Genomic DNA, 24,209 nt, shown 5'->3' on the forward strand with positions numbered 1-24,209 from the left:
TATATATTTATATGCATCAAAAATAAAGTTTATATTTTAACATGATCGTTGAATAAAGGGCGTGTCAGACGCGGCAATGCAATATCTTACGAAAAGGCTGCCAAAATGGAAAATATCAGAAACGAGTTGCATGAGGAGTCTCACACCTTGCATGTAATTGTCTCCGGCATCTTTTTTCTCTACAGCTTCCTGACACTCTTCGTCGTATATACCAGTTGTCCTTTCGGGCTCGCTGAAATCCGACAACTTCTTCGGCGGCGGTACTTAATTAACGGGAAATGTGGTTCCACTGCTCGCGTATGCCGGATTGTTAAAGACTGCTATAAGGAAGCAGGTGTGAGAGTCGAGTGGCAAGTAAATTGGCCTCTTGTTGCGATTGCAGCTTTCCGACGTTAAGCTTTCCTTGCATTGTTGGGCGCACTTTTTTTGCTGCACAGAGGCTGGAGTGTATCTTGGCTACAACAAGATAGTGGTCCGAGTCGATATTTGGGCATCATAGTGTGCGTACGTCTATCACAAGATGATCGATTTGGTTTCTCGTTTTTCGATCCGGAGACAGCCACGTAGCTTAATGAATCTTTTTATGCTTGAACCTAGTACTGCATACTACCATGTTTCGGGCCCGGCGAAGTCGATCAGCCCCAGTCCGTTGTCGGATGTTTCATCGTAGAGGCTGAATTTTCCGACGGTGGTTCGTTCCAAAGATCCCTTCCTTGCCCACCCTGGCATTGTAGTCACCAAGCACGATTTTTATATCACCTATATCCTATCCTACTCCTTTGAACTTTTCCGGGGGGTCTAATCCGAGGCTTTGTTTTTACCTTGCATATAATGTAAGTATATATGGTTTTATAATAACAACACGCATATAAAAACATAAGTCCACCTATTTAAGCGCCAACGTTTTCGCTGTTTTTTCCGTTGATTTTTGAATCCATTGAGTAATAAAACAGATATTGTTGCACAGGTATACATATATGTACTAGGTATTCACGTACTGCAAAATCCTTTGCTCCACCTGCTTGGCGCCAGTGCAGTTGCACCAAGTATTTGTGTCTTCATTGTTGCTGATACCAAATCTCTACGTACGTGTACAATAACAACATAACACCCTGGCATTGTTTCCCTTATGACTTTGGCTCACACAGCCGTGCATATCTGAATGCTAATTTTTGGCCAGCATACAAACAAACATTTTGCAAGTATGTATTTGGTATGTTGCATATTACATTCACATTTATTATATTTAAGTTCTCAACTATGTACAAAATGAGCTACACTTAAAGCACTCGCGCCAAAAGCATAAGCACTTCACGAGAGCATGGTTGCTAGTAAGTAGGTGCTTGGAACGACATTTTAAGGTGGAAAATTACCACAAACTGCTTAGTACATTTCATTTTTACATTTTCAACAGCTTTGTTGGCTGGCAAATTCCGCCGCAGCAGCGTTTCGCAGTTGAGTTTTTCCTTTTCCTCTCTTTTACGAGCATTTTACGTTTTCTTGCGTTAAGTGTTTTTTTCTCATTTTCTCGTTGCTTAAAAGTCCATTAGAAATATTTAATCGTCAAAAAATCATTGTGAAAGATTTTCCACTCCTTTAATACAATTTTCAACATTTACAAAATTTCACAAGCATTAAAATTCTGCCGCCGTGTCAAAGGATTATGTAAATTAAGCACATCTACGCTCATGCCACATTAAAATTAAACAAATTTGGTTACGAGTGTTTGCAAATATATTTCAGGTAAAATACGTACGATATACTTAAGTATTTATGTATGCTTGAACATTAGGGAGGAGCGGAAAAAGTTTGCGTTTAGAATTTCCAATAGCAGAGATTGTGGCCTTCGGTAGAATATCCCTTAGTTCTTTTTGAAATCGGGTAATACAATCTGGCTCCCCAATTTGAAGAAATTTTTATTTTATTTGCAATTCTAAACAAAGTTCTCCGTCTTTCTAGCTCATCGACGAAGCAGTTACCTTGCGATATTGCAGTGGGCTGGAACCTTAGTGAATAGTGAGGTAGTTTGGGCCCTGACTATCAGACTTATTGCAACAACATCTGCCAAAAAACCTCTTCAGTATGCTGAGAGCTTAAAATTTAAGGTTGATGGAGAGAAGGCCTTCTGTACAACTTAATTTAATACGTGGATGAGTTCATACAGTCTCGAGCCAACTACACCCCGATCTGTCCTTCTATAATTTTATATGGGTGGTGAAAGATTCGCTCGGGTCCGGCATGGGAGTGCAATGAACGGTTCGCCCGGAGTAAACCCAAAGCACCTCAGACTTCCGGCAAGGTCTTCCACAGTTCTTAGTCTAATTGCGACACGTTTTTCTGCCTACGGGAACAACGTTTACCATTGCCACACACGCAAAAGTAGGAATGGTCTGATTCCAAAGAAGGCAGATATTTATACTCTCTGCGCTGTTTAACTATGGTGGACTTATCTAGCGCTCTACATCAAATTATGATATCAAAAAATAAAATAGGTTTAACATTGCTTACATATAACCAGTAAATCGGCGAGAGACCGCAGCACTTTACATTGACCCTTTCCAGTCTTTCCGTGTTGGTCGGCTTCCAAGAATACTTACTGTCAAGGATTAACCCCTGCTACGTCATCCTGTCCGAGAGAGTTATTGGAAATTTGGGAGGAAGAAATTAGGGATATCACATATATCTCTTTATAAGGAGGATGAGCTCATTTTTGCCCACTTTTAACGGGTTTTTTATTTAAAGAAAAATTAATAAAAGGTATTCAACTGGCTCCCAGCTAATATGTGAAAGCTTGTTGTTGGAGTATTTATTTCCGCTTTAGGGATCTAGTTTGGAGATACTTTCCTAGTTTCCTCTATTTTCGCTCTATGGGCCAGCTCATCAAAAGTGGCGAAAATATGAAACCCTTAATCAATATCAATGAGACTTCGTGCAAGATCGTTTTTGGGGTAGCTAATTCTGAAGTCTCATTTTGAAAATTCAAAATGGCGGGTCTAACATGGCGGATCACCTCTAAAAAAAACTATTAAATTTTTACGAAATGTCTTTTTGGGTTAGCTGATTACAAATCTGAAATTATTGTGTAGCGACTACGGATATTTTTTAATTTTTATGAAACTGACTACGGATATTTTTTATTTTTTTTAATTTTTATGAAACTTTCTATATGGGGCTTTTTGAGTTAGCTGATTACAAATCTATAGTCAGATTTTGAAAATTCAAAATGACGGATCCAATATGGCGCATAACTTAAAAAAAATTTTTATTTTTATGAAACGGTCTTTAGGGAACTTTTTGGGTTAAGTGATTACAAATCTATAGTTAGATTTTGAAAATTCCAATATGGCGGATCACTAAAAAAATTAAACTTTTATGAACCTGCTTAAAAGGGGGAAATTTTTTGAAAAGTCTAAATAGAAATAAAATCACTTTAACAAAAAATTATAAAATTTTATGAAACTGTCTAAGGGGTTTTGTGGGGTAGCTAATTACGAACCAATATAAAAAAAGCACAGTGCGTAGGCAACTGGCTGGGTCAGTGGGATCGTCGGTTCGAACTACTGAAAGAAGTCTGATGAGGAAATGTAGCGATTTCCGAAATAGCTATCACATTTTACCATAAAAATTGTTAAATTTAAAAAAAAAAAAGGTAAAAAAGGGGTCCAACTATTGCTCCTCAACCTCCTATTGCTCCTCTACCTCACTCTAGACGTATAGACCTAATATGTACTATAGTTAAGTATTATCTTTAGAAAATAGGTTTTTTTAATTCACACTTGATATCTACTCAATCCACCTCTACAAAATTTCCCTACAGGCATACACATTTAGGCGCCACAAAGTCTCGCTACATGGATTTATTTATGTATGTACATTAGGCTTGGTCGACTTTGTATGGGGGAAAATAAAAGGCATTTCACGGTATTGTAGCAGGATTATTATATTGTCTTAGGTCTAAGCCAATTGTTATTGGCCACGAAAGATTAATTTAAAACTTACACATCTTTAGCCCGCGCAATTGATACAAAATGTATGAATTTTGAAAATGTAACTTTGGTTCCTAATATCTATGGAATCGTATATCGTTTTTCAATAAGACTACAAGTTTTTAAGATATTAAGATAAAATTTACAAAAACGATAATTTTCCCTTATAAATTTTCACTTCTTCATCACTTCAGCAACCATGTGAAAAATGTAGAAATTTGAGAGGAGATTTATTTCAAAAGCTTTTATGCCTTCGGATATTTATTCAATATTATAAGGACAATAAACTTGGTCACGCCAATTTGATCAGTTTTCAAAATCGCAGTGCACGAAGTCAAACATGTATTTTCCAAGATTAGGAATCCTTTGATAAGTTAATAGTAGTTTCAAGCACACAAGTACATTCATTAACAAAATACAAATTATGGTGAAAAACGCCCATTTTAAGTCCACTTATGCAGTCTTGAAAATCGGAGCGCAATGGTTTCATTAGTCCCCGAAGCAGCAAATATTTTTACTGTTCCTAAATTTTCCCTTATATGAAAGTAGCGGGCGTAAAAATTTAAGGCGATACTTACTGTTACTGATATATGATAATAATATGATGAAAATCGTCCATATCAAAAAAATAAAAAATTTTAAATAACAAAAAAAAATGTAGAAAAAAATTTCTGTAAACTTCTTAAATTTGGAATTTTGGTATTGTATACATATACATACATAAGTAAACTAATTAGTGTTTCTAGAAGTTGTGCCACTGAACGGGCATCATTTGCAAAAACCAAATTTTTCCACGGTGATGGAAAATAATGGCTTTTCTATTAGAGCTACCGAAATTGTTCCTAAATTTGCAAAAATTGCAGCGACGTAAATGCACGTCAGCAATATTAATGTTGTACTTTATATCTTTTGCCAATAGGCCAGTGCAATTATCAAGAGAATAAAATTACAATTTTATTGAAAAAAGATATGTTTAAGATTAACAATAAGCTAAAGGGCCACGAGAAATGATATATGACCTAATATTTTGCGTTAACGTATTCATTATCTTATAATATGCACCGAACCTTTTTGCTGAACCCAAAGTTTTTAACAAGAATTGGTCTTATTCGACTAGAGTGCTGTTTGTCACTTGGCGGTCGATGCGCGAGCGCTTCCAATTAAAATAAAATACTAATATTTTGCGGGCTTATTGTTGACTTCACATACAATATATTTTCACTATTACCATGGGTTTTGAGAAAAATTACCTTTTCGACTTGCTCTAATGTACAATATTTTAACTTTTGCTATAGCTCACGAAATAAAAATGCGGAAAAATATTCGTATCCTTGAACATTTCTTTACAAAGCGTCTATGTACTTATAACGAACGGATATTTTGGTGCACTTGCTGCCGTACTCGTACAGGGTATGATTCCATCATGAAATGTTAATTTGAAATTTAACACACAAAAGTGTCCTGTCAACATAATTTTATATAGTCTAATTTGTTACGCGGTACTGGCGAACCCGTCTGCTACCCAGTATGGTAAGTGGCGAATTAAAAAAAAATTTAATTACGTCATAAGCAAGTTGAGAATCGCAAGCTTAGCCAACTAATGTGACAGTACTTTTAGGCAGACTTTTTCTCTAAAAGAGCTAGAAATGAAGACTGAACACTACTTGAGATTTAGAAAGCAATTAAAAATGTTAGATTTATATAAAATACTTACATTTTCAATTTAACTGTATAAACACCCTGTAATGCCTTGGAATATTTTGCAAATGCCCGTATTTTTCCACTTCAAAGCGAATATAAAAATATACAAATGTGCCTGTGTGTGTGTGTGTGGGAACTGATGAATTTATAGAAAACTCAGCTCTACATAAACCATAATGCGGGCATAGAATTTGGTTGTGGCTCGATATCGAAAGTATTTTTTAAGTATATATATGTATACTTATGTACATGTGTACGCATGTTTGTAGAAAATATCAAAAATAAATCTCAAGGATTTTGTAGCGGCAAGTGAATGTTAAAACATCTGAAAAAATATGAATGCGCATACACATACAAAAACGCAAAACTTATGAATGTATAAACTTGACTTTTTAGTGAATATTTCAATAAATTGGTACAACAATATAGCGCAGCAAAAAGGCCAAGGACTTACATAAATAAATGTTGGTTTAAATATTGCTTTAGGAACTAGATATAAGCGAACATGGGACTGGAAATACCACATAGCTAACAACATGGAAAGGAAAGTAGTCTCACTCACAGGCTAGGGTAGATTAGGTGGGCTGGCTAACCCGTGCGTGGCTTCGCAGAAACGATTAAGTTCCATAGCGTTACCAGATAAACTACGAGCATATTAGAAACCGAATCAATGAGCTTCGGGAGCAATGTTGAAGAACATCGCAGTCGTCTTGGCAAACTGAAACACCTTGTGGCATCTTATTTTGCAGGCAGCTTCCAGATTACGTAGAAATCCAGCTCACAGGAGACTAATCCGCAGTCTGCTAAGGGAAAGACAGCTGCAGAGGATATGTCCCACCGTCGAAAAAAAAATCTCTAATTTAAGATACTTAATAGGGGTAAGTAACCACATTCGTTATGCTCATGTAAATCAAATATGAAAAAAAAGGTTTCAAAGCCATTTGTAATTTTAGAGCGAAATGTAAAGTGTACGTGATTCAGATAATGATGTGCATCCTGATGATGTTCATAATGACAAAAAATTTATAAAAAATGAGGAGGTAGTTTTAGGTATTGACGAATAGTTAGTGGGCACCACTCCTCGCAGAAGTAGACGTCGTCCAATTCCAGTTAGTTATTACCAATCCGTAGATTTTAGAAATAAAAAGGGGAAGATGTAAATAATGTATTGTGATAGCTCTGAACTGTCAAAATGATGAAATAAAAAGCAATTGTACTTTTATTCTTGAACCGATAGTATACGGTTTTCCTCTTAAACATTTTACTGTCCTGTCTCCACGATGAATTTGTTGACAGATTTGTTGCAATCTACTATAACAGAGCCAAGCACACTCGTAGAGTTAAAAATCGCCACAACAGAGGCAAAAGCTTTAGTTCGCTTTATTTCTACTTTCCGTATAAATCAAATTATCGGCACTCTCAAAAAGTGTTTACATAGTTGTATTAAATCGGTAGTTGGAAAACACCACTGTAAAAGATACAAATAAAATGTAATAATAAAAAAATTAAAATTCAATTGAAACTTAATTGTTATATTTTTGTTTGAGATGATTAAATATGCATATAAATTTAAAATAACCTATTTTTTATCTTTTAATTCGATTTTTTATTTTGCACTACGATTTTTCTGGGCTTATGGCAATCGGTTTCGTGAAATGCAACCCTGACCGCCGGCATATTTTAGTGCTGGTATATGTTGTAAAAAGAGTACCTAGATTCTTGTATTGCGAGTGGTGGAATATATGTAAAGGGGATTAGCAAGGCGTGTTAAAAGTTGCAAAATCTTTACGTAAATGAAAGATTAAAAATGTTTTATGAAAACATATATATTTTCCATCAGTTCAAAAACATTACGGTATAGTTAAAAATTCTTTAAAACAATTTAAATCATTATTTTACATAGACAAATTATAAAACTTAAGATATCGCGATGCTTAAAACGACTTGAGGGGGTCTTTCTCTTCCTCTGTTACCAGCATCGTGGACCGCGTTGAATACTATCTCTTTGTCAAATTTTAAGCAAATAAGACCATAAAAATTACTTTTTCGAATAGATCGGTTCCCGGTCCGCCTACTGGAAAACAATATCATTTACGTGCTAAATTCGGACGGCATATACTATTTTTCTTATTTTTCAATCTAACAGGTCGCAAACCACTTCAAAAAAATACTTTCGAAATTAATCACACTTAAACCTCTTTTCGTTTGACACCTGTATTGTAATATTCGATTGAGATTATTAACTTAATTTAACTCCTTATCAGATCGCAACTTAAAAAAAGGGTAGCCTATTTTTCAATCCAGACCGTATGCTTTCTGCAAGCGAATTTTCATGCAAATCTGTTCAGTCGCTTTCGCGTGATATACCATCCAAACATCCAAACTTACAAACTCTGACAACAAAAGAGAAAGCAGCAGTTCCAATCGCCTTGTCGTTCCGTTAGAAAATCAAAATCAATTTGATTCGACCAAAGAGTGTTCCGCAAATTTTTATTGCGCTCTCAGTGAGACCGAGTGGGATTAGAATGTTAAAAATTAATAACAAAAGATGTCCGGCCACGAACACTGCATCCGCCTTAATCTCTGAGAGTCCTGGTTTCTACCGGAAAGCCAATCACGCCCAACATCTGTGTATTATATCTTACGACTTTAGTAAAAGCTGTCATGACTAAGAAACTGGAGGAAACAATACTGCACTGTCTATATGAAGACTATTTAAGTAGACAGTTCTTTGATAATTTAGAATACTAAAGATTTGTGAAAATCAGTATATTTTGAAATGTTTACGTACAAAAACTAATGTTGGGAGATACTAGAAATATATTTTTCCTGCGCTGCAGTGGCTTATTTTACATGATTTTCCATTAGAGGTGCCATCGTTGCATGTTATGCATCTTTCAATTGGTCATGTGAAATGGTGTGAAATAATGTGCCACAATTAACAACTTAGGGAGTCACAGGGATTCTGCTTTCGATATTATTTTCAATGCTAAGATTACAAAATAAAACTAAGCTGTATAGCAAAATGATTTTCAAAAATATAACACAACGTCCACTTTCTTAATCTCCGCTGTCTTTCGGTACAAAGTAGATAGCTTCCCGTCGGTTATCACAGAGTTCGTATACGAAGATATTAACCAGCTTGGCTGAAGCGCAGAACTTTATCTGGAAAATACTGCAATAATCTTGAAGCTTATAGAACTATTGAAATCCGGGCAGAATACAGAACCACTTTACTCATTTTGAATACCTTTGAAAAGAATTCGTAGGTTCAGTATGAAGTGCCCTATTCTAAACGTCATTCGCCTGTTAAATAATTAAACTTAAATTATTTAATATTCCATGCCCTCAGATCCGCACCATTCCTTCGATTTTCAAAAGTGAGGTGCCAAATTAAAGGGCTTAGAGTGTGGATGTTCAATAAGGTTTTACTTTTTCGAAAAGAGTTACCACCTGTTAAGAAATTAAGCTCAAATTATTTTAAAAGTTAAATCAATTGTTAAATATGGGTATCAACCGAAATGGTTTTGAAAATGGTGTAGAAGGATTGCCACATGTTTAAAAAATCTAATTCAATTTTAATTAAAAGAATTTGGTAACTGAATAAGGTATCACCATATGGGTGTCAGAAAAAATAGGTTTAATAAGGTAGTTGTTGCCCCCGATTTCAGAAGGCGAATTAAATTATTTTATACCCAAGTTATATGAAATATTGAAAATGGATGTCAAATTAAAGAGTTTTAAGAAATCCTTAGTTTGGGAATTTAGAATATAAATATTTGCTGTGTCTGAGGTTTGCTCCCAGTTTAAAAGGTTAAATGAAAATTATTTAATCAGTTAAGTGAATTATTATAAGGTGGTTATCAATGGAAATGGGCTTAAAATCCTTTATTTCGGAACTATATTTGGGAGGGTTGCCACGTGTTTTAAAAATAAATTTCAACTTAGTTCATCGGTTACTTGAAATATTTATAAAAACGTTAGGCGAAAGATATTTACGGAGATTTTAGTTCAAAAATCATTTTTAAAAGGGTTGCCGCCTATTTTTAATGTCGTGTTAAGAAATATTTAAATTGAATATTTAGAATTCTTTAGGGTAACAGAATGGGGTTGCAACCAGTTGAAAAAATTACATTCAAATTATTTAATAAGTTTAATGGCTTGTCAAAAGATGGTTATCAATCGAAAAGGGTTTCAAAATAATTTATTTTTGTGCAGTTGCCATATGATCAAATTCAACTTAATTCATCAGTTCATTGAAATATGTATCACAATGCCAGATTTTAGTTTGAAAATACTTTGAAACGGATTGCCACCTGTTTGAGAAGTCGAATTTCTTTTACTTACAAGCTACATAGATGAAGTATCGCAATATTAATGTCAATCGAAAGACTTTAACGAAAACTTGAGGCTGATTATAGTTTTAATTAGGGTTGCGACCTATTTTTATGAAGATCATCAGATCTTCACCGAATTTCAAAAAGATAAGTCAAATTAAAAACTGGAATCCTACATAGATGTGCCATAAAGTTTTATTTTTTGAAGTTAGAACCTTTTTAGCGGTACAGAGTGATTTGAAATTTATGAAATCAAAACCGACACCATGCAAAACCTCTCATAGCTCAGTACTAGGAATATTTTTTGAGGCTTTTGAAAAGGATTTTACCTGTTTAAAAAGTTAAATTAAACTTTGGCGTTTTAACGCCGTGCGGGTACACTAGTAATATATTAAGAAAAGACCGCATAATGACGGTAGTAAATTCTATGTAGATCGCTAAATATATTTCATAACTAATTGTAAAATTTCCTTCAAACCTGTAAAGGATTTCTGAGCCCTCCACCTGGGCTTATTGTCTATATCAACTCCCAGATACAGTAATATTTTATAGCTTTGGGCAGACCAGAATGGAATCTTGCACTTCACCGAAAAAAAGTATTGAAAACCGTAGTTCGGCTGGGATTTTTGTAAATAAACGGGCGATATGAGTACAAAATTAATCCTCCTGAAATGCTCGTACCACCTGAGTTCAAAAAACTATGTATTTGCCCGAATTCCATAGCGAAGAGTAACAACCCTCTACTGGTCATTTTGAATTCAAGTCATCTCTTATTTAAGAATCAAAAGCGACATCATACATATCTGACCATTAAATTAAATGGAAATTTTAATAGGATACCTTTTAATTTAATTTAATTAAATGGCGCACATTAAAAACAGCGACAATTGAAAAAAACACAGTCTGTATAGAAATAATCGCCACACAGCCAGCAGCACGCTTACAACTGCCCACAGTTTCACAGGACTCAACGTTTTTGCTTGCCACGAAGGCATTTCGATGCTAAGTAAAAAATAATATTACGCTGTTTCTCGTTTATTTGTCATTTAAGTTGGTTCACTTTCAAATAATACTTAAAAGTTAATTAAAACAAGTAAGAAAGTCTAAGTTCGGGCGGAGCCGAACATTAAATACCCGGCGCAAGTATTAAAGATATGTTTTCCACCTTGCCGAAAGCTACCGCTACATGATAAGCCGGGGTGTATACATTTTAAGTAAATTAGCGTCCCTAAATTTCGACATATTGAAATTTCAAGCATTTCTGAAATTTATTGTTATATGAAAAGCGGCCGTAATTTAAGACCGATTTCAACAATTTTCAACGGTTTGCTTTTATGTGGCAAGCACAATAATCATACCGAGTTTGGTACAAACTGCTAGAACGGTTAGCGAGATACATATATGTAATCACAAGTGGGCGGTGCCACGCCCATTTTCCAAAATTTTATCATAAGCGTATTTCTTGGTAAAGAATTGTTGCAACCATCAATTTTGAATAAATTAGCTTTGATATTTACTGATTTATCGAAGATTTTGTATTTCTCGAAATTACCGTTATATGGAATGTGGGCGTGGTTATTGTCCGATTTTTTAAATTTTCGGCCATTTAGTATGATGTATCAAGGCCAACAACTGTGCCGAGTTTGGAAGAAATTGGTGCAGCGGTTACCAAGATATACTCATGTAACCATAAGTGGGCGTGGCTACGCCCATTTGCCAACATTTTAAAATATTCTTATTTTTCGCCTAAAACTCATTGTAAATATCAATTTTGAGTGAATAATCTTCAGTAGTTACTAAAATATCGCAGTTTTCGTATTTCTGAAAATTACCGTTATATGGGAGGTAGGCGTGGTTATTGTCCGATTTCGCCCATTTTCAATACCATCCGTCCTACGCCCAAAAGAAGTTCACGTACCAAGTTTCGTTAAGATATCTCAATTTTTACTCGAGTTATCGTGTGCACAGACGGACAGACGGACGGACGGACGGACGGACGGACGGACGGACGGACAGACAGTCACCGCTTAATCGATTTATTTTTTCATTCTGATCATTTATGTATACATTTGTCTATATCTATCTCGATTCGTTTTGCCTGTTACAAACAACCGTTATGTGAACAAAGTTATAATACCCTTGTGCACAAGTGCGCTCGGGTATAATGACAAATAATTGTAGGGTAGGTGCTAAGTACAAAAGGATAAGAGAAGCTGAAAAATAATGCATGGCACGATGAATTCCGCCCAAAATTGTTTAAGGAAAATTTCGTTAAAACGCAATTGATTGCTGACAATACGATTGCCAATACGAAAATATTTTGTACTTCAACGTATAAAAAACACCTAAATTTCCAATGAACCAACGCCCACCACATGCAAAAGGATGCCCGCCTACGTACTAACTACATCACCTTAACTATATATACAAGCTTTATCTATATATAGAGTAGGTACTGTTAAAGAATTTGCTTTGTTTAACTACAAACACAACAACAATGTATGTACATAAGTATGCCCCCTTTTATGTTGGAACCTTTGCCATTTTTTTGCATTTCTCTTTTTGTCTGGCTGCCTTCTGCTCACTGCTGGCAAACACCTACCCCCCTTGCTATTGCAAGCTCAATTTTCTATTATTATCCATAGCTGTATACATATGTATGTACAGTGCAAGGGTCGAACTGCCGACAATTCGAGTGAGGTAATGGAAAAGTGGCATGCGCCTAGGCAAGCCGAGTGGCAGCTTACAAACATATGTATGTATGTATGTACATACATATGGATATGTATGAAGGCAAAAGCTGAAATGATTGCAAATGCCTTTGACATTTGCAAAAAACCAGGCGTAGCTTAGTGTGGAGGAGGGAGCAGAGCAATGCGCAAATGTAAAGAAACGCAAAAAGCGGGGCCATTAGTGCAGCTTTAGTGTATGAGGGTCCAGTGCTAAGTAATTTAGGTCAAATAAGTTTCTATGTTGGCTGTTTGCTTCAATTTCAATATTCTAAAATGAGTGCAAGTTATTTTTCAAACGATATTACTGGACCGAGAATTTTGTTTGATGTAAGAAATATTTACACATGTACATACTAACGCATTATGAAGGATTGATTGCAAATAAATGAAATGATAGAATGTTTCTACATAAAACTTAATTTTGAAAATTCGAAAATAGTAAAAATAGAGATCCGTATAGGACAGGAGCTTCATCCAACTGTTTAATGGATGACATCTGTTTTGTATGAAATTTAACGTCTTAGTAAATATTTCGCGAGTGGGTTGGCTGAAAAAATCTTGGCTAGCAATGTAAACACTTTGGGTTGTCTATTTTTTTCCTAACCTACCTATCGGGTTGGCAGATGTGAACAGGTAACTAATATTAGTAATTTTCACTCATCTGTTAAACATATTTCTCCGTTAAACAAATGAGTGCAAATTAAAAAATAATAATAATTTTTGAATATCTAATTAAAAATATCCTGACCAAGTCGACACCGAAGGAATTGGATGCAAGAAGCTTGATATGTGGATAAACGGAGAAGCCCTTAAAATTGTTAAGATCAGCGGCGTCTTATACCTAATACTTTAAACTATGCGATCCATAATATGCATTTAAATTTCATCACAGCAGTAGGAGCAATGGAAATTACTGGTCTTACCGCTTATATTACGAGTATAAGTTGAAGCGCTCTGAATGCGATGGGTACCTGGCGAGGCCTAGTCTCCAGTCGAAATAGATAGGAGTTCAGAACTTAATAAATTGGTAATTGGTTTCCCATTACCATTAGTAATGAGCTGGTGATCCGCAGACTTTTTAAGAGCCGGACGGCCTATTGTGTTCTCTGTTGGTAGTTATATTTGTTTGTTTTGCCTCAACGGTGGAAGTGTGTGCGGATAATTGTTAATGACTATCAAACGACCCGAATTGTCAGGTTGTTTTTGATCTTTCGGTCAAGGCGTGAAACGCGTCACAACCGATTGCGCATAGGAAATGCGCCGGGCCATTAGATAACATATTTCTTTCCTTTCCTCATGTTTCGATGCATCTATAAAAGTCAATCTGCCAATGTCATAGGGGATTCTGACGACCTTGCATTAGTCGTAAGTGGAAAGAAGTGGGTAAAAAAACTAAACTGGGCGCAGAATATATTTCAGGGCTTACAGAAAGATAAAACAGCTCTCTATAACTGTAAGGGTGCGATTGGGCGTAAATGTGACATGTCTCCCAGTATACTTAGTGCATTCGCTATATACTGTTGTAGTCAAGTCAATAGCTTTATATTAAGTGTTGGTCTAGTGGCCGGTTTTAACTGACAAATGAGCCACCATTGTATATTACATAAAGTGTCACAAAGTGCGGCCGTCAAACTGTGAGAATTATCCAGCTGGAAGAGCTCCGACAAGAACCTATAACAAATGGCTTAAAGTAGAAATTCTTAGCTGGGAACAATGAAACTAGGATTTTGCGAGACTCACGGACTGTATTCATTTCTACACTGACGGTTCCAAAATCAGATTGAAAAACAAGATTGGAAGGGGAATGTACTCGGAGCGACTAGGAGTACCAGACCACTGTAGCGTCTTCCAGGCCGAAATTGCGGCTATGCAGGAAGCTGTCAGATGTTTAAGGGCAGACGCAACCGGTTGCAGCAATATCTATATTCTCGCAGACGGTCAGGTGGTTCTAAAAGCCCTGAATCCTGTCACATGCAACTCGGAAGCTGTTGTGGCCGCAGATTACTTAACGTGATGGCAAAGCAGTTCACTCTTCACCTAGTACGGATGCCGGGACACAGAATTATACTTGGCAATGAGATGTCCGACGAGCTGGCAATTAAGGGCACTTTCCTTCCATTTTCGCCGTCTCGTTACCTGCAAGCTCGACATATAAGCATTGTTCTTCTCAGCAGCAAGCACAAGGTGAATGCTACTAGAAACCTGCGGCGCAACAAAACTCACGGGGCCAAAATGGGACCTAAAAAATCAAGGAGAACCTGCTTATGCTGTGCAGGGGAGAAATCTCCTTGATTATGGATCTGTTGACTGGTCATATCACCTTAGGAATGTACGCGAAGAAACGCTGGGTGCTATTCAATGACTTCTGCAGGAGCTGCAGAAACGGGGAGGAGTGTAAATCAGAAAGGCACTTACTTTGCGTATCCGGAAGGAGTATACTAAGTTTCCTGGGTGCTGGAATTTTTGGCGACCTGACCGATTTAGCGGGCATAAGCACAATGCAATTACTCAATTTTGTCAACTGGGCATACTGGTTTGTGGTTTGTAGAGCAGGGATCTCTTTAACACATCGCTTTTGGTATCACAACGGGACCATGTGAGGGAGTAAGTGTGCCGTCACTTCAACCTAGCCTAATATAAAGGAATAATTTCAAGTTTCTGAAATACCCTAGTAAACATATTCACTTAATATCACATATTGAGTACATAAATATGTATGGATATCAACATCTGCTTGCGCATGAAATAGTGAGTCGTGAATTGAGAATAAAACTTCCACCATTTCACTAAAAACAGTTGAATGAATTTGCTTTTTATTACTTTGGCTGCTGTCTCGTTTGGTGTTGGCCTTGGAGTTGGCGTTGGATACATTGTTTTCTGGTTGCCCACTTGATGGTTACTTATGTTTCTCTTCGTTCCACTGTCAGCATTTTGTTCTTACTGACGGACCATTGGATGCGGAAAATGCTGTTCGAAAAGTTTGCAAGTTTATCTTGCTACTAAACTGATGTGGCAAAGATCTACGCACACGCAAACACAAACACACGGACATTTGTATGCAATACACAGTCAAACGCCACTTGCAAGCTGCCATAAAACTAGCAACAACAAAATGGAAAGAAAAACAATTTGTAGGCAAGAATGCGGATGGTTGGTTGCCTGATTGAAAGTCATGCTATATATTTAGTACATAAGGGGTATTCTCTGAGACTTACAAAGCCTCTGCACGGTGCACAGATTGCACGTATTGCACCGTAAAAACCGGTTTTCGTATGCGACAGCTTTGCAAACCGTGCAATTCGTGCACCGTGCAAGGGCTTTGCAAGACTCAGAGAATACCCCTATTTATAGTGTATTCTTGAGTATAAGAAAATTAAAGAAAAGCACGGCAGAAGTTTGTGCCACAAGTGCAACCAACTGACAGCCAACAACAATAACCGCAGCAAGTTCGCTGGTTATAAATGAAGTATGCGCCAAGTCGATATTTAATTTATAAATAACTTTTTTAACGTATTTCATGAATTCTAGTGGTAAAACTTTGGCAATTATAAAAAGGCTAGAACAATAAAAATAACAATGCATATATGTGTGTATGTAGCGCACACCGGCTTGTGCTCATTACCAGACATCGTTGAACTGAAAAATAATTTATGGCGTTTTCGTTTCTAAAAAAAACATGTTGCCTTCTCATTGCCCTTTCTATAGTATTTGTGCGTAGAAGGCACTGCGAAGGCAACATTTTAAGGTAAAAAAAAGTAGGTATTCTCTCCTCCTCCGCTGGTTTCGTGCAAGCGGTTGTGTATTCCTCTGCTTATAAGTAGACAGGTGAAGTAAGTAGCTGCGTGTTAAAAAATTACGAAGTGAGAAATTTCATTTTAAATAAGAAAAATAAGTTTGACTTGCGGTTAATCATACTTTGCGGGTTGCAATGACGATGCGATGGCGGTAAGGCAAACGCCAGTATGCCGAGAAAAAATTTATAAAGCCATGACGAAGGTAATGAAGAAAATTTAAAACTCATTTTGAAGAGAAAGATGCAACGTGGCATTATTTAATGAGATACAGAAACTTTCAACGGGCGAATTTCGAATGGATTTGTGTAGTTATAAAGCTATTTAGTACATTGTATATACACTAGGCGACAAATTATATTGTATACCTTTTTCTAATATAATATAAAATGAGTCAAAGTTTCACAATTTATATAAAGTTCACAAAAATTCAAAAAATTTGCATCCAAATTTTTAATTCATATTCAGAGTTTCTAGAAAATTTTCGAGTATGCAGTTTACTACCCCATTTTATTATTCATTCTGAAAACACTAAACATCCTATTGATTTTTAAGATTTTTTTTTTTGGTGACAGATTTTTGCACTTTTTTCCATATATAGTACATTAGCATGAATTTCTTATGAAATTAAATACGGGAGACCGATACCACCAAACATTTATAAAAAATTTACACCAGTAAATTGCACTTGTTATACGTAAAAAAATCTCAAAAATCAACGCGATTTTTTTAGCCGGTTGCAACTTGCACTTTATTCGACTATAATTGAATGGACTACAAAACTGCACACTGAAAAAAGTTGAACATTTGTTTGAGGTGTACACATTCATTTGTCGCCTAGTGTATGTAATTCAAAAGGATGTTTTCGGTTGCAAAAGTCCACGCATTCGGGCAAAAAATTTTATGACCATAGCTAGATAGATAGACGTCCGTAGAGTGAACGTCCGTAACCTCTGGCCACCACACTCCCAGTTGTGTTAGCCTTTTTCCTGCAACCGCATCACCATCTAAAAGTAGTTGCAGAGGGGTATCTGCTGCCATTTGAAAATAACGACAGGAGTCGTCTGCGCTGATCCCCAGCGTGTTCAAATAGGACCGCAGCTTGCAGTGACCCTTGGGGTTGTTACTTCCAAGAAGCCCAGGCGTATTCTCCAAATGTGCCTTTCCAAGCTGACGTACTTCTGCTCTTACCTCTTTCCTGATGGTATGAGGTCTCACTACACAGAAGGCTTCAGTTCCTATAGTCCGTGTAGCTGCTGCTTCTTTTGCTAGCATTTCAGCCTCTTCGGTGCCCTGTATGCCTTTGCGGCTGGAGACCCACTGCAGTTGCACTGTGTTGTCTTCCTCCTGGGTGTTCAATCTCGCTGCATATTGCCATACTACCCGCAACTTGAACTCACACGAGGATATGGCCTTTAGTGCACCCTGATGGCCATGGCCATCGTACTTGGCGATATTAAGGCCAAGGCGGGCTAAAAAGGGCTATTTGGTCTCACCGTCAGAAAATTTAGATACCACATTCATGCTAATTACGTACCGCCGCGGCCGTCAGATTTCAGCAAGTTGTAAACAGCTGACGAGGAATGTGACGAAGCTGCAGGGAATAAATATGCCAAGTACAGTGCCACGCTGCCATTGGGGGACAGACCAGCTATGTGTGTGTGTATTTGCCATAATGAAAAGAGAGACCCCAAAATACGTGCCTGCGAAGAGCTCGAAAGGAAAAATGGCCTAGAATGTAATCAGGAAGTTAGGTGACTAATAGAAGGTTTTAAAACTAGGGCGAATTCTAGTAAGAAGAACACGACGACCAAGTGATTGATGTTCAGAACTTAATTAGGTTATGGAGTGAACATTTATCTGGCCTACGGAATGGTAACAGCACAAACACCACCGAAAAAAATGAACCCCAGCCCTAAGCCGAAGAGGGAGCTTTAAAATGTAACGGAGAGTCACTCTTGTCAACAGGTTCTACTTCGAGTTAAGTAGGCAACTGAGAAGTAGTAGGTATATTCCTCTACCGTCGTACAAAAATCAACTCTTGGGGTACTCGATAGAAAGATGTCTCTGAAGAATTGCAGGTCCTTTCGCAATGGTAATGGCAAGTACCGCAGACGATGGCACGATGAGCTGCATGAGCTTTAACGACGACATGGGCATAGTGTGGCGGATTAAAATCCAGAGCCTACGCTGGCTCGGTCATGTTGTACGAATGGGCATACAAGTTGAACACAAACAGGTTGAACTGCAAAGCCAACTAGTTTTAGCTGGCTTTTAATCGGTAGCTTTTACTGGATGTATCGTCGATCGATCATTCTATTTTCGTATGACCGGATACAATTTTTAAGTCTGCAAGTGTATTAAGGTAGGTTGGTAGGTTAGTGGGCTGCCTCCGTAGATAGAGGCGCACTTGGACACGACTGAGACGACGTTGGGATGCCCTTAATAGGGAAGAGGGAGCAGGGAATAGTGAAGAGGGAGGAGGGAAAAGGATGCAGGAGTAGGAAAGGACGGGTAAGGGGAGGGAGGATGACGACACTTGTGGCTTCTTGTATGATAAACGTGCTCGCAACGAAGCTCTTCAAGCGACTCATGTCCAATCCCGAAAGCTCGTCGGGAATGTGAAAAATGCGACCCAAGGCGCTTAAATCTTAGGCTCGCAAAGTTCGGTCACCAGAGCAGCAGGTGTTGAGATGATTTCACCTCATCATCCCCCATGCAGCTGATGCAGTAAGGGTCATCGATGATATTCAGCGTTACGGCATGTTACCTATCGCGCAATGACCAGTTAGCTCTCTTACCAATAGCGATAGATGTAACATGCCTAGTCTCAAGAGTTACACAGACCGCCTCCAATCTACACGTGGCCGGTAGGATTTAGCCACCATCGCCCATCGTTCGCTGAGCTGGGTAAACGCCCATACGTCTATAAGCAAATCACTTGAGGTCTGGGAACTCCCAGACCTAAACTAGTGTTTAACCTAGTCCCACTTTTTGCAGGGTATATACATATATATATATGTGTATTGGAATTTTTGTTTTATGTTGCCCGATCCACCCTCTCTGTAGATAGAATGGCCCCACTAGGTCCATTCGTTTTGCGTTCACACAGCTAAATTGCTAATTACGGCTGATTGAACACTTTAAAGAATTGCCTAGTATTGACGAAGATAAATATTGTACCCCCAATAAGTGCACACACATAGATCTACGTACATATGTAGGCATGTGCATTTGTACATTAAAAAATTGCTTCACATACAAAATTCAATTGGTTTTATTGAATTGGAAGCAAGCATATTTTCCAAATAAATATTTATGTGTGCTTACAAACATAGATAGCTTACGTAGAGCGTATTTGCACTGACTTAATGTAACAACTAGTGGCAAAGTGCCAAATCAATTTCACCCTGCTCGCTGCAGAAAACATACTACATAAGTGTGGTAAATACACAAATAAAATAAATAAATATTTATTGAAAAAGCATTTATGTTGTGGCCTAAGGCACGCATATACTTACATACAAACAATCAAACATTGTACATAGAGTTTCGCATATGTTGGTATTGAGTAAATGTGTATGAAGTTGATTTTCGCTATCGCAAACAAAACGCTGAGTATCGCAATATTTCTCGCTTATTTCCGCTATCAGGCGCAACGCATCATTGACTAAAAAATTGACGCTGAAGTTGACAGCTGTGGCGGATGACGATGATAGAGATGGTGATGGTGATGGTGATGGTATCAGTGTTGCTGTAGCTGTTGGTGGCGTTGCTGTTCACAGCATAATGATGTTGCTGCCAAGAAGCATGATTGTGGCATATCCCATTATTGTCAGATATTACAGCTTATAGCAGCTATTTCCGGTATTGCCGCTGCTTTTGTTATTAATGATGCCTTGGTGGCTCAGGTGTTGCTGATGATGCTGCTGTTGCTGTTGCTTGATTCATCCCCAGCAAAGCGAGCTATTTGATCTTTCACTTTTACAAGGCAATATTTCATTCATTTATTTGTATGTAAGGTTATCTGTAGAATCTAGCGGCAGCCATGTTTTGCTTTTATAATAAAATTGATGGTCTACAATGTTTTATGAATTGATTTATTTCCGAAACATATTTTATTCAGACGAAGGTAGATGAAATAAAACGAAATTATATACTTACAAAATTGCACTCACCCACTTCGCTCAGTATATGAAATTTCTGCGTGCTACATTAGGTATATTTGACCTACGAAGTCAAATATGGTTTCACTATTTTGACAATATTTTCCCAACTAACGAGTGTTATAAAAACCTATCAAACTAATTGAATGCATTGATAAAATAACTACGAATAACGGAACTAATTGGTTTGCCTATGCTTAGGTGACATTTCAATACAACCACACTTTTTTTTGTACGTGGTCAAAACACGTCAAAACATTCGTGGGCACGGAACTCAGTTGCAAAAAATAAAAACTACACTGAGAAAAATCAGCCAAAAACTGGTTAATATTACCAAATTGAAAAGGAATCAACTTGATTTTTGGTTAATATTAACAATGCCATGGTTGATATTTTAAACAAGCATTTGGTAATATTAACCAGATTTTTTGGTTATGTCCTTCACAGATGCTTTTTCATAATTCGGAGATAAAAAACACACACTCAGCTACAGCCGCTTTATAAATGCGGCTCCGAATTTCAACTTGAATCAATTTTCTTCGCCGTTTGATTTGATTTCGCACTTCACAGATGCTTTTTCGTAATTAAGAAAATCGAAAAACAGAAAATAGTATAGAAATTATGTGTTGCCGCTGACGGCATTCGAACCCGAACCTGCTGGAAGCCAATCAATAACAGCAAGCACCTCTGCACGTTCAGCTACAGCCAGACATACCAATTTGTTTTCCATCTTAAACTAGAATCACATTTCTTACCATCAGTGTATTTACCATGAAAATACCATACAATAACTTGGTTGTAAAAACCATTGTAGGTTTGGCTCAGTGCAATTGCAAAACGTAAAATAAAAAATTTGTTTTTGATCCACACATCCTCTCTGTGTCATTCAATAACACTCTACGACATATTTAGTTTTTTTTTTGGGGGGATTTGATGAAACCAAGTTTTTCTGAATGTCTGGAATAAATGTATGTATATGTATAGAAAATTAATTTCTCAGTTTTCCTAGGTTACAAGCGTTTTTTATCAATTTGAAGTTGGTGGTTGTAAAGCAGCATTTAGAAGTATTAAAATGTATTTAAATGCAAATATTTATAAATTAAAAAGGCCCCCTTGTGGGTTTTAGGATACGAGTAATCTGAATTTGCATATTATTTTTACCAAAAACTGCCGCTATGGTACACTTTGGAAGGAACATTCAGGAAAAGTGCAAACAATGTTGCTAAACAATGTTTCTTCATGTTCCTTGTACCCGAACCCCCTTCCCGTCTTGGACATATTTCGAGGAGGATAAAATCTCAAAATCTAAACTTTATTTTTGGACTTATGGGCACCAAATATCACTGTGGAACGCCAAAAGCCATAGAGGCGATCGATTTTAATGCTGTAAAATGAGGTTCTCTCCTACTGGTCAGTATATGCATAGTTTTAAAATTTTTTAATATCTGCAACTGATTAATAGTGAATTTTTTACTAAAAACAATATAAAAAAAATAGTCATAAGTCATTTTCTCCATGTTTCCGCGATAAAAAATTTCTCTATTTCAAGATAATTACATTTTGAACTCTAATACTAAATCTTGAATCCGACCGCGGGCGATATTTTGTTTAGGACGCGATTTTTCTGAAGATAATTTTTCTAAGTATTTTTTTTCAATCGATTTCGTGCAGGAAGTACGTTTTTAAGAATATATGGTAATTCAAAAACATTTTTATTTAAGAATTTTAAATACATACTTAAAAAACCTTATGTAATTGCTTATTTATTAACAGCACTCCGGACTAAATGCCCCAATGGCTACTCTTTAAGCAAACCAAATCTTAATTTGTCGCTAACATTTGCCAAGCTCATCACGTTTTATTTATTTTATTTTCCAATTCACTGTTAGTCATTATGCGGCTACTCCCCTTCAGTTGTTGTGTCTTTTCAAAAACACTTTTATGCATACATGCATAAATACAACTTAAGTGTAAGCCAGTCGCAATTGTTTCGTCAGACCTCCTTTTTGCACGCAGCTCATTGTCGTTTATATTCGACAACCGTTTGTTTTGAAAGTTCTACGCGGCCCAGATAACCTAACAAATAAGTATGAATTTCAAACTTTCATTGGGATTTATTGCCAACCCTCCCATCTGTTTACTGTTGTCACTCCTTGCAACGTTCCATAATTAAACATTCCTGCACAGACTTTCTCCTCATGCGTTTAGTTCAGTTCTTTGGCGACACAATCCCTTACTTTAGCGTGAATATGCTGCAGCATTTTATTTAATTTTCACTTCTTCTAATTTGCACTCTCTTATCCTAGCTACACCCCGAATTTCGGCGCTATCAAATTTATTATATCATTTTACGCCATTTTGAGATTTCATTTATTTATCAATGGTATAATGGAAGTTGATACAATTGCCTACATATTGTTCAGCTAGTAGTACTTTGCTGTACTCCCAGGGTGCTAGTAATCATATCTGTGTATGTATGCATGTATGTATGTATGTATGTATGTAGCAGCAACTTTCTATCTGCCACGTTTATTCAAGCGCGACTTTTCCTTAGCCAACTGTGTAAATTTTTTCTTTGTTGATTTTTCCCTTGTTTACATTAATTTGGCAATTTTCTTCAAATTATATCACCTTCGCGCAGCATTTACTGGCATTTGTTGCGTCGCAAGGTTATTAAACATGTTTATGCTTTTGTTGTTGTTGCTCTTTCTGCTATTTAATTTTCACGAATTTTATCACAGCACTTAATTGAGCTTTTACTTCTTAGCTCTGCTTATCCTTTACTAATTAAATTGCGAGAATTTTCGCCCACTATTACTCGTTACTTTTACTTAGGTATTTCTTTAATTCTTCTGAGTTGCTCAAAGCTTCCTCAAATAAAATAATGCTCAAGTTATTTGATCCTAATTAACGGTATTACATTAAGGAAACAGGTAAATATGCATGCATTCTTATGTATGTCCCAACTAGTCTTAATCGAGCCAGTTCTCGGTGGAATACAAATTATATCTGAGGTCAATGTTTGTGCCAAATTTTGACTAAATTTACTATTTCAGTATGAAGAAGCCCTTATCTCTCGTAGATTGTCTTTATAAGCATGAATATAATTTTAGTTTAATATCGCAGAAAAATGTTTATATTACATATTTTATTTAGCATAAGCGGAAAAAGTTGGTTTTAAAAGTGTGGCAACTCTCGTAAAAAATTCATTTAAAATAATGTGATTTGAATATGTAAGATGCCTTGATATAATATTTAAATTAACTAATTAACTAAGCTAAAGTTGACTTTTAAGATAGCCAGCAATCCTCTTCAAAATATTTTGGGATTTCTTTAAGTTTTTCTTTTGGCAACTCTTTTATTTAACCTCTCATTTAATTTAACTGGAACTTTTAAACTAGTCGCAAACGCCGTATTGTTACGATTATCCTCGAAACCTTGAGAGATTTCCCAAATATACTCGGGCTCGTATCGCTGGATTGTTAAATAAATGCTA

The 24,209-nt window shown here is 36.6% G+C and overlaps 1 protein-coding gene across 1 annotated transcript in view; it reads left to right on the forward strand.

The window, feature by feature from the left end:
- LOC118748410 (ras-like protein family member 10B) overlaps positions 1–24,209 on the forward strand; it is a 135,935-nt gene that overhangs the window by 7,696 nt on the left and 104,030 nt on the right. Inside the window, exon 2 of the mRNA XM_036482842.1 lies at positions 20,201–20,381. Within this exon, the coding sequence (XP_036338735.1) occupies positions 20,201–20,381 (181 nt within the window). The remainder of the gene's footprint in view (positions 1–20,200; positions 20,382–24,209) is intronic.

This window comes from Rhagoletis pomonella, unplaced genomic scaffold, assembly GCF_013731165.1.
Source record: "Rhagoletis pomonella isolate Grant_MI unplaced genomic scaffold, Rhpom_1.0 Rhpom_scaffold_00001, whole genome shotgun sequence".
In the NCBI taxonomy this organism is placed as follows: Eukaryota; Metazoa; Arthropoda; class Insecta; order Diptera; family Tephritidae; genus Rhagoletis; species Rhagoletis pomonella.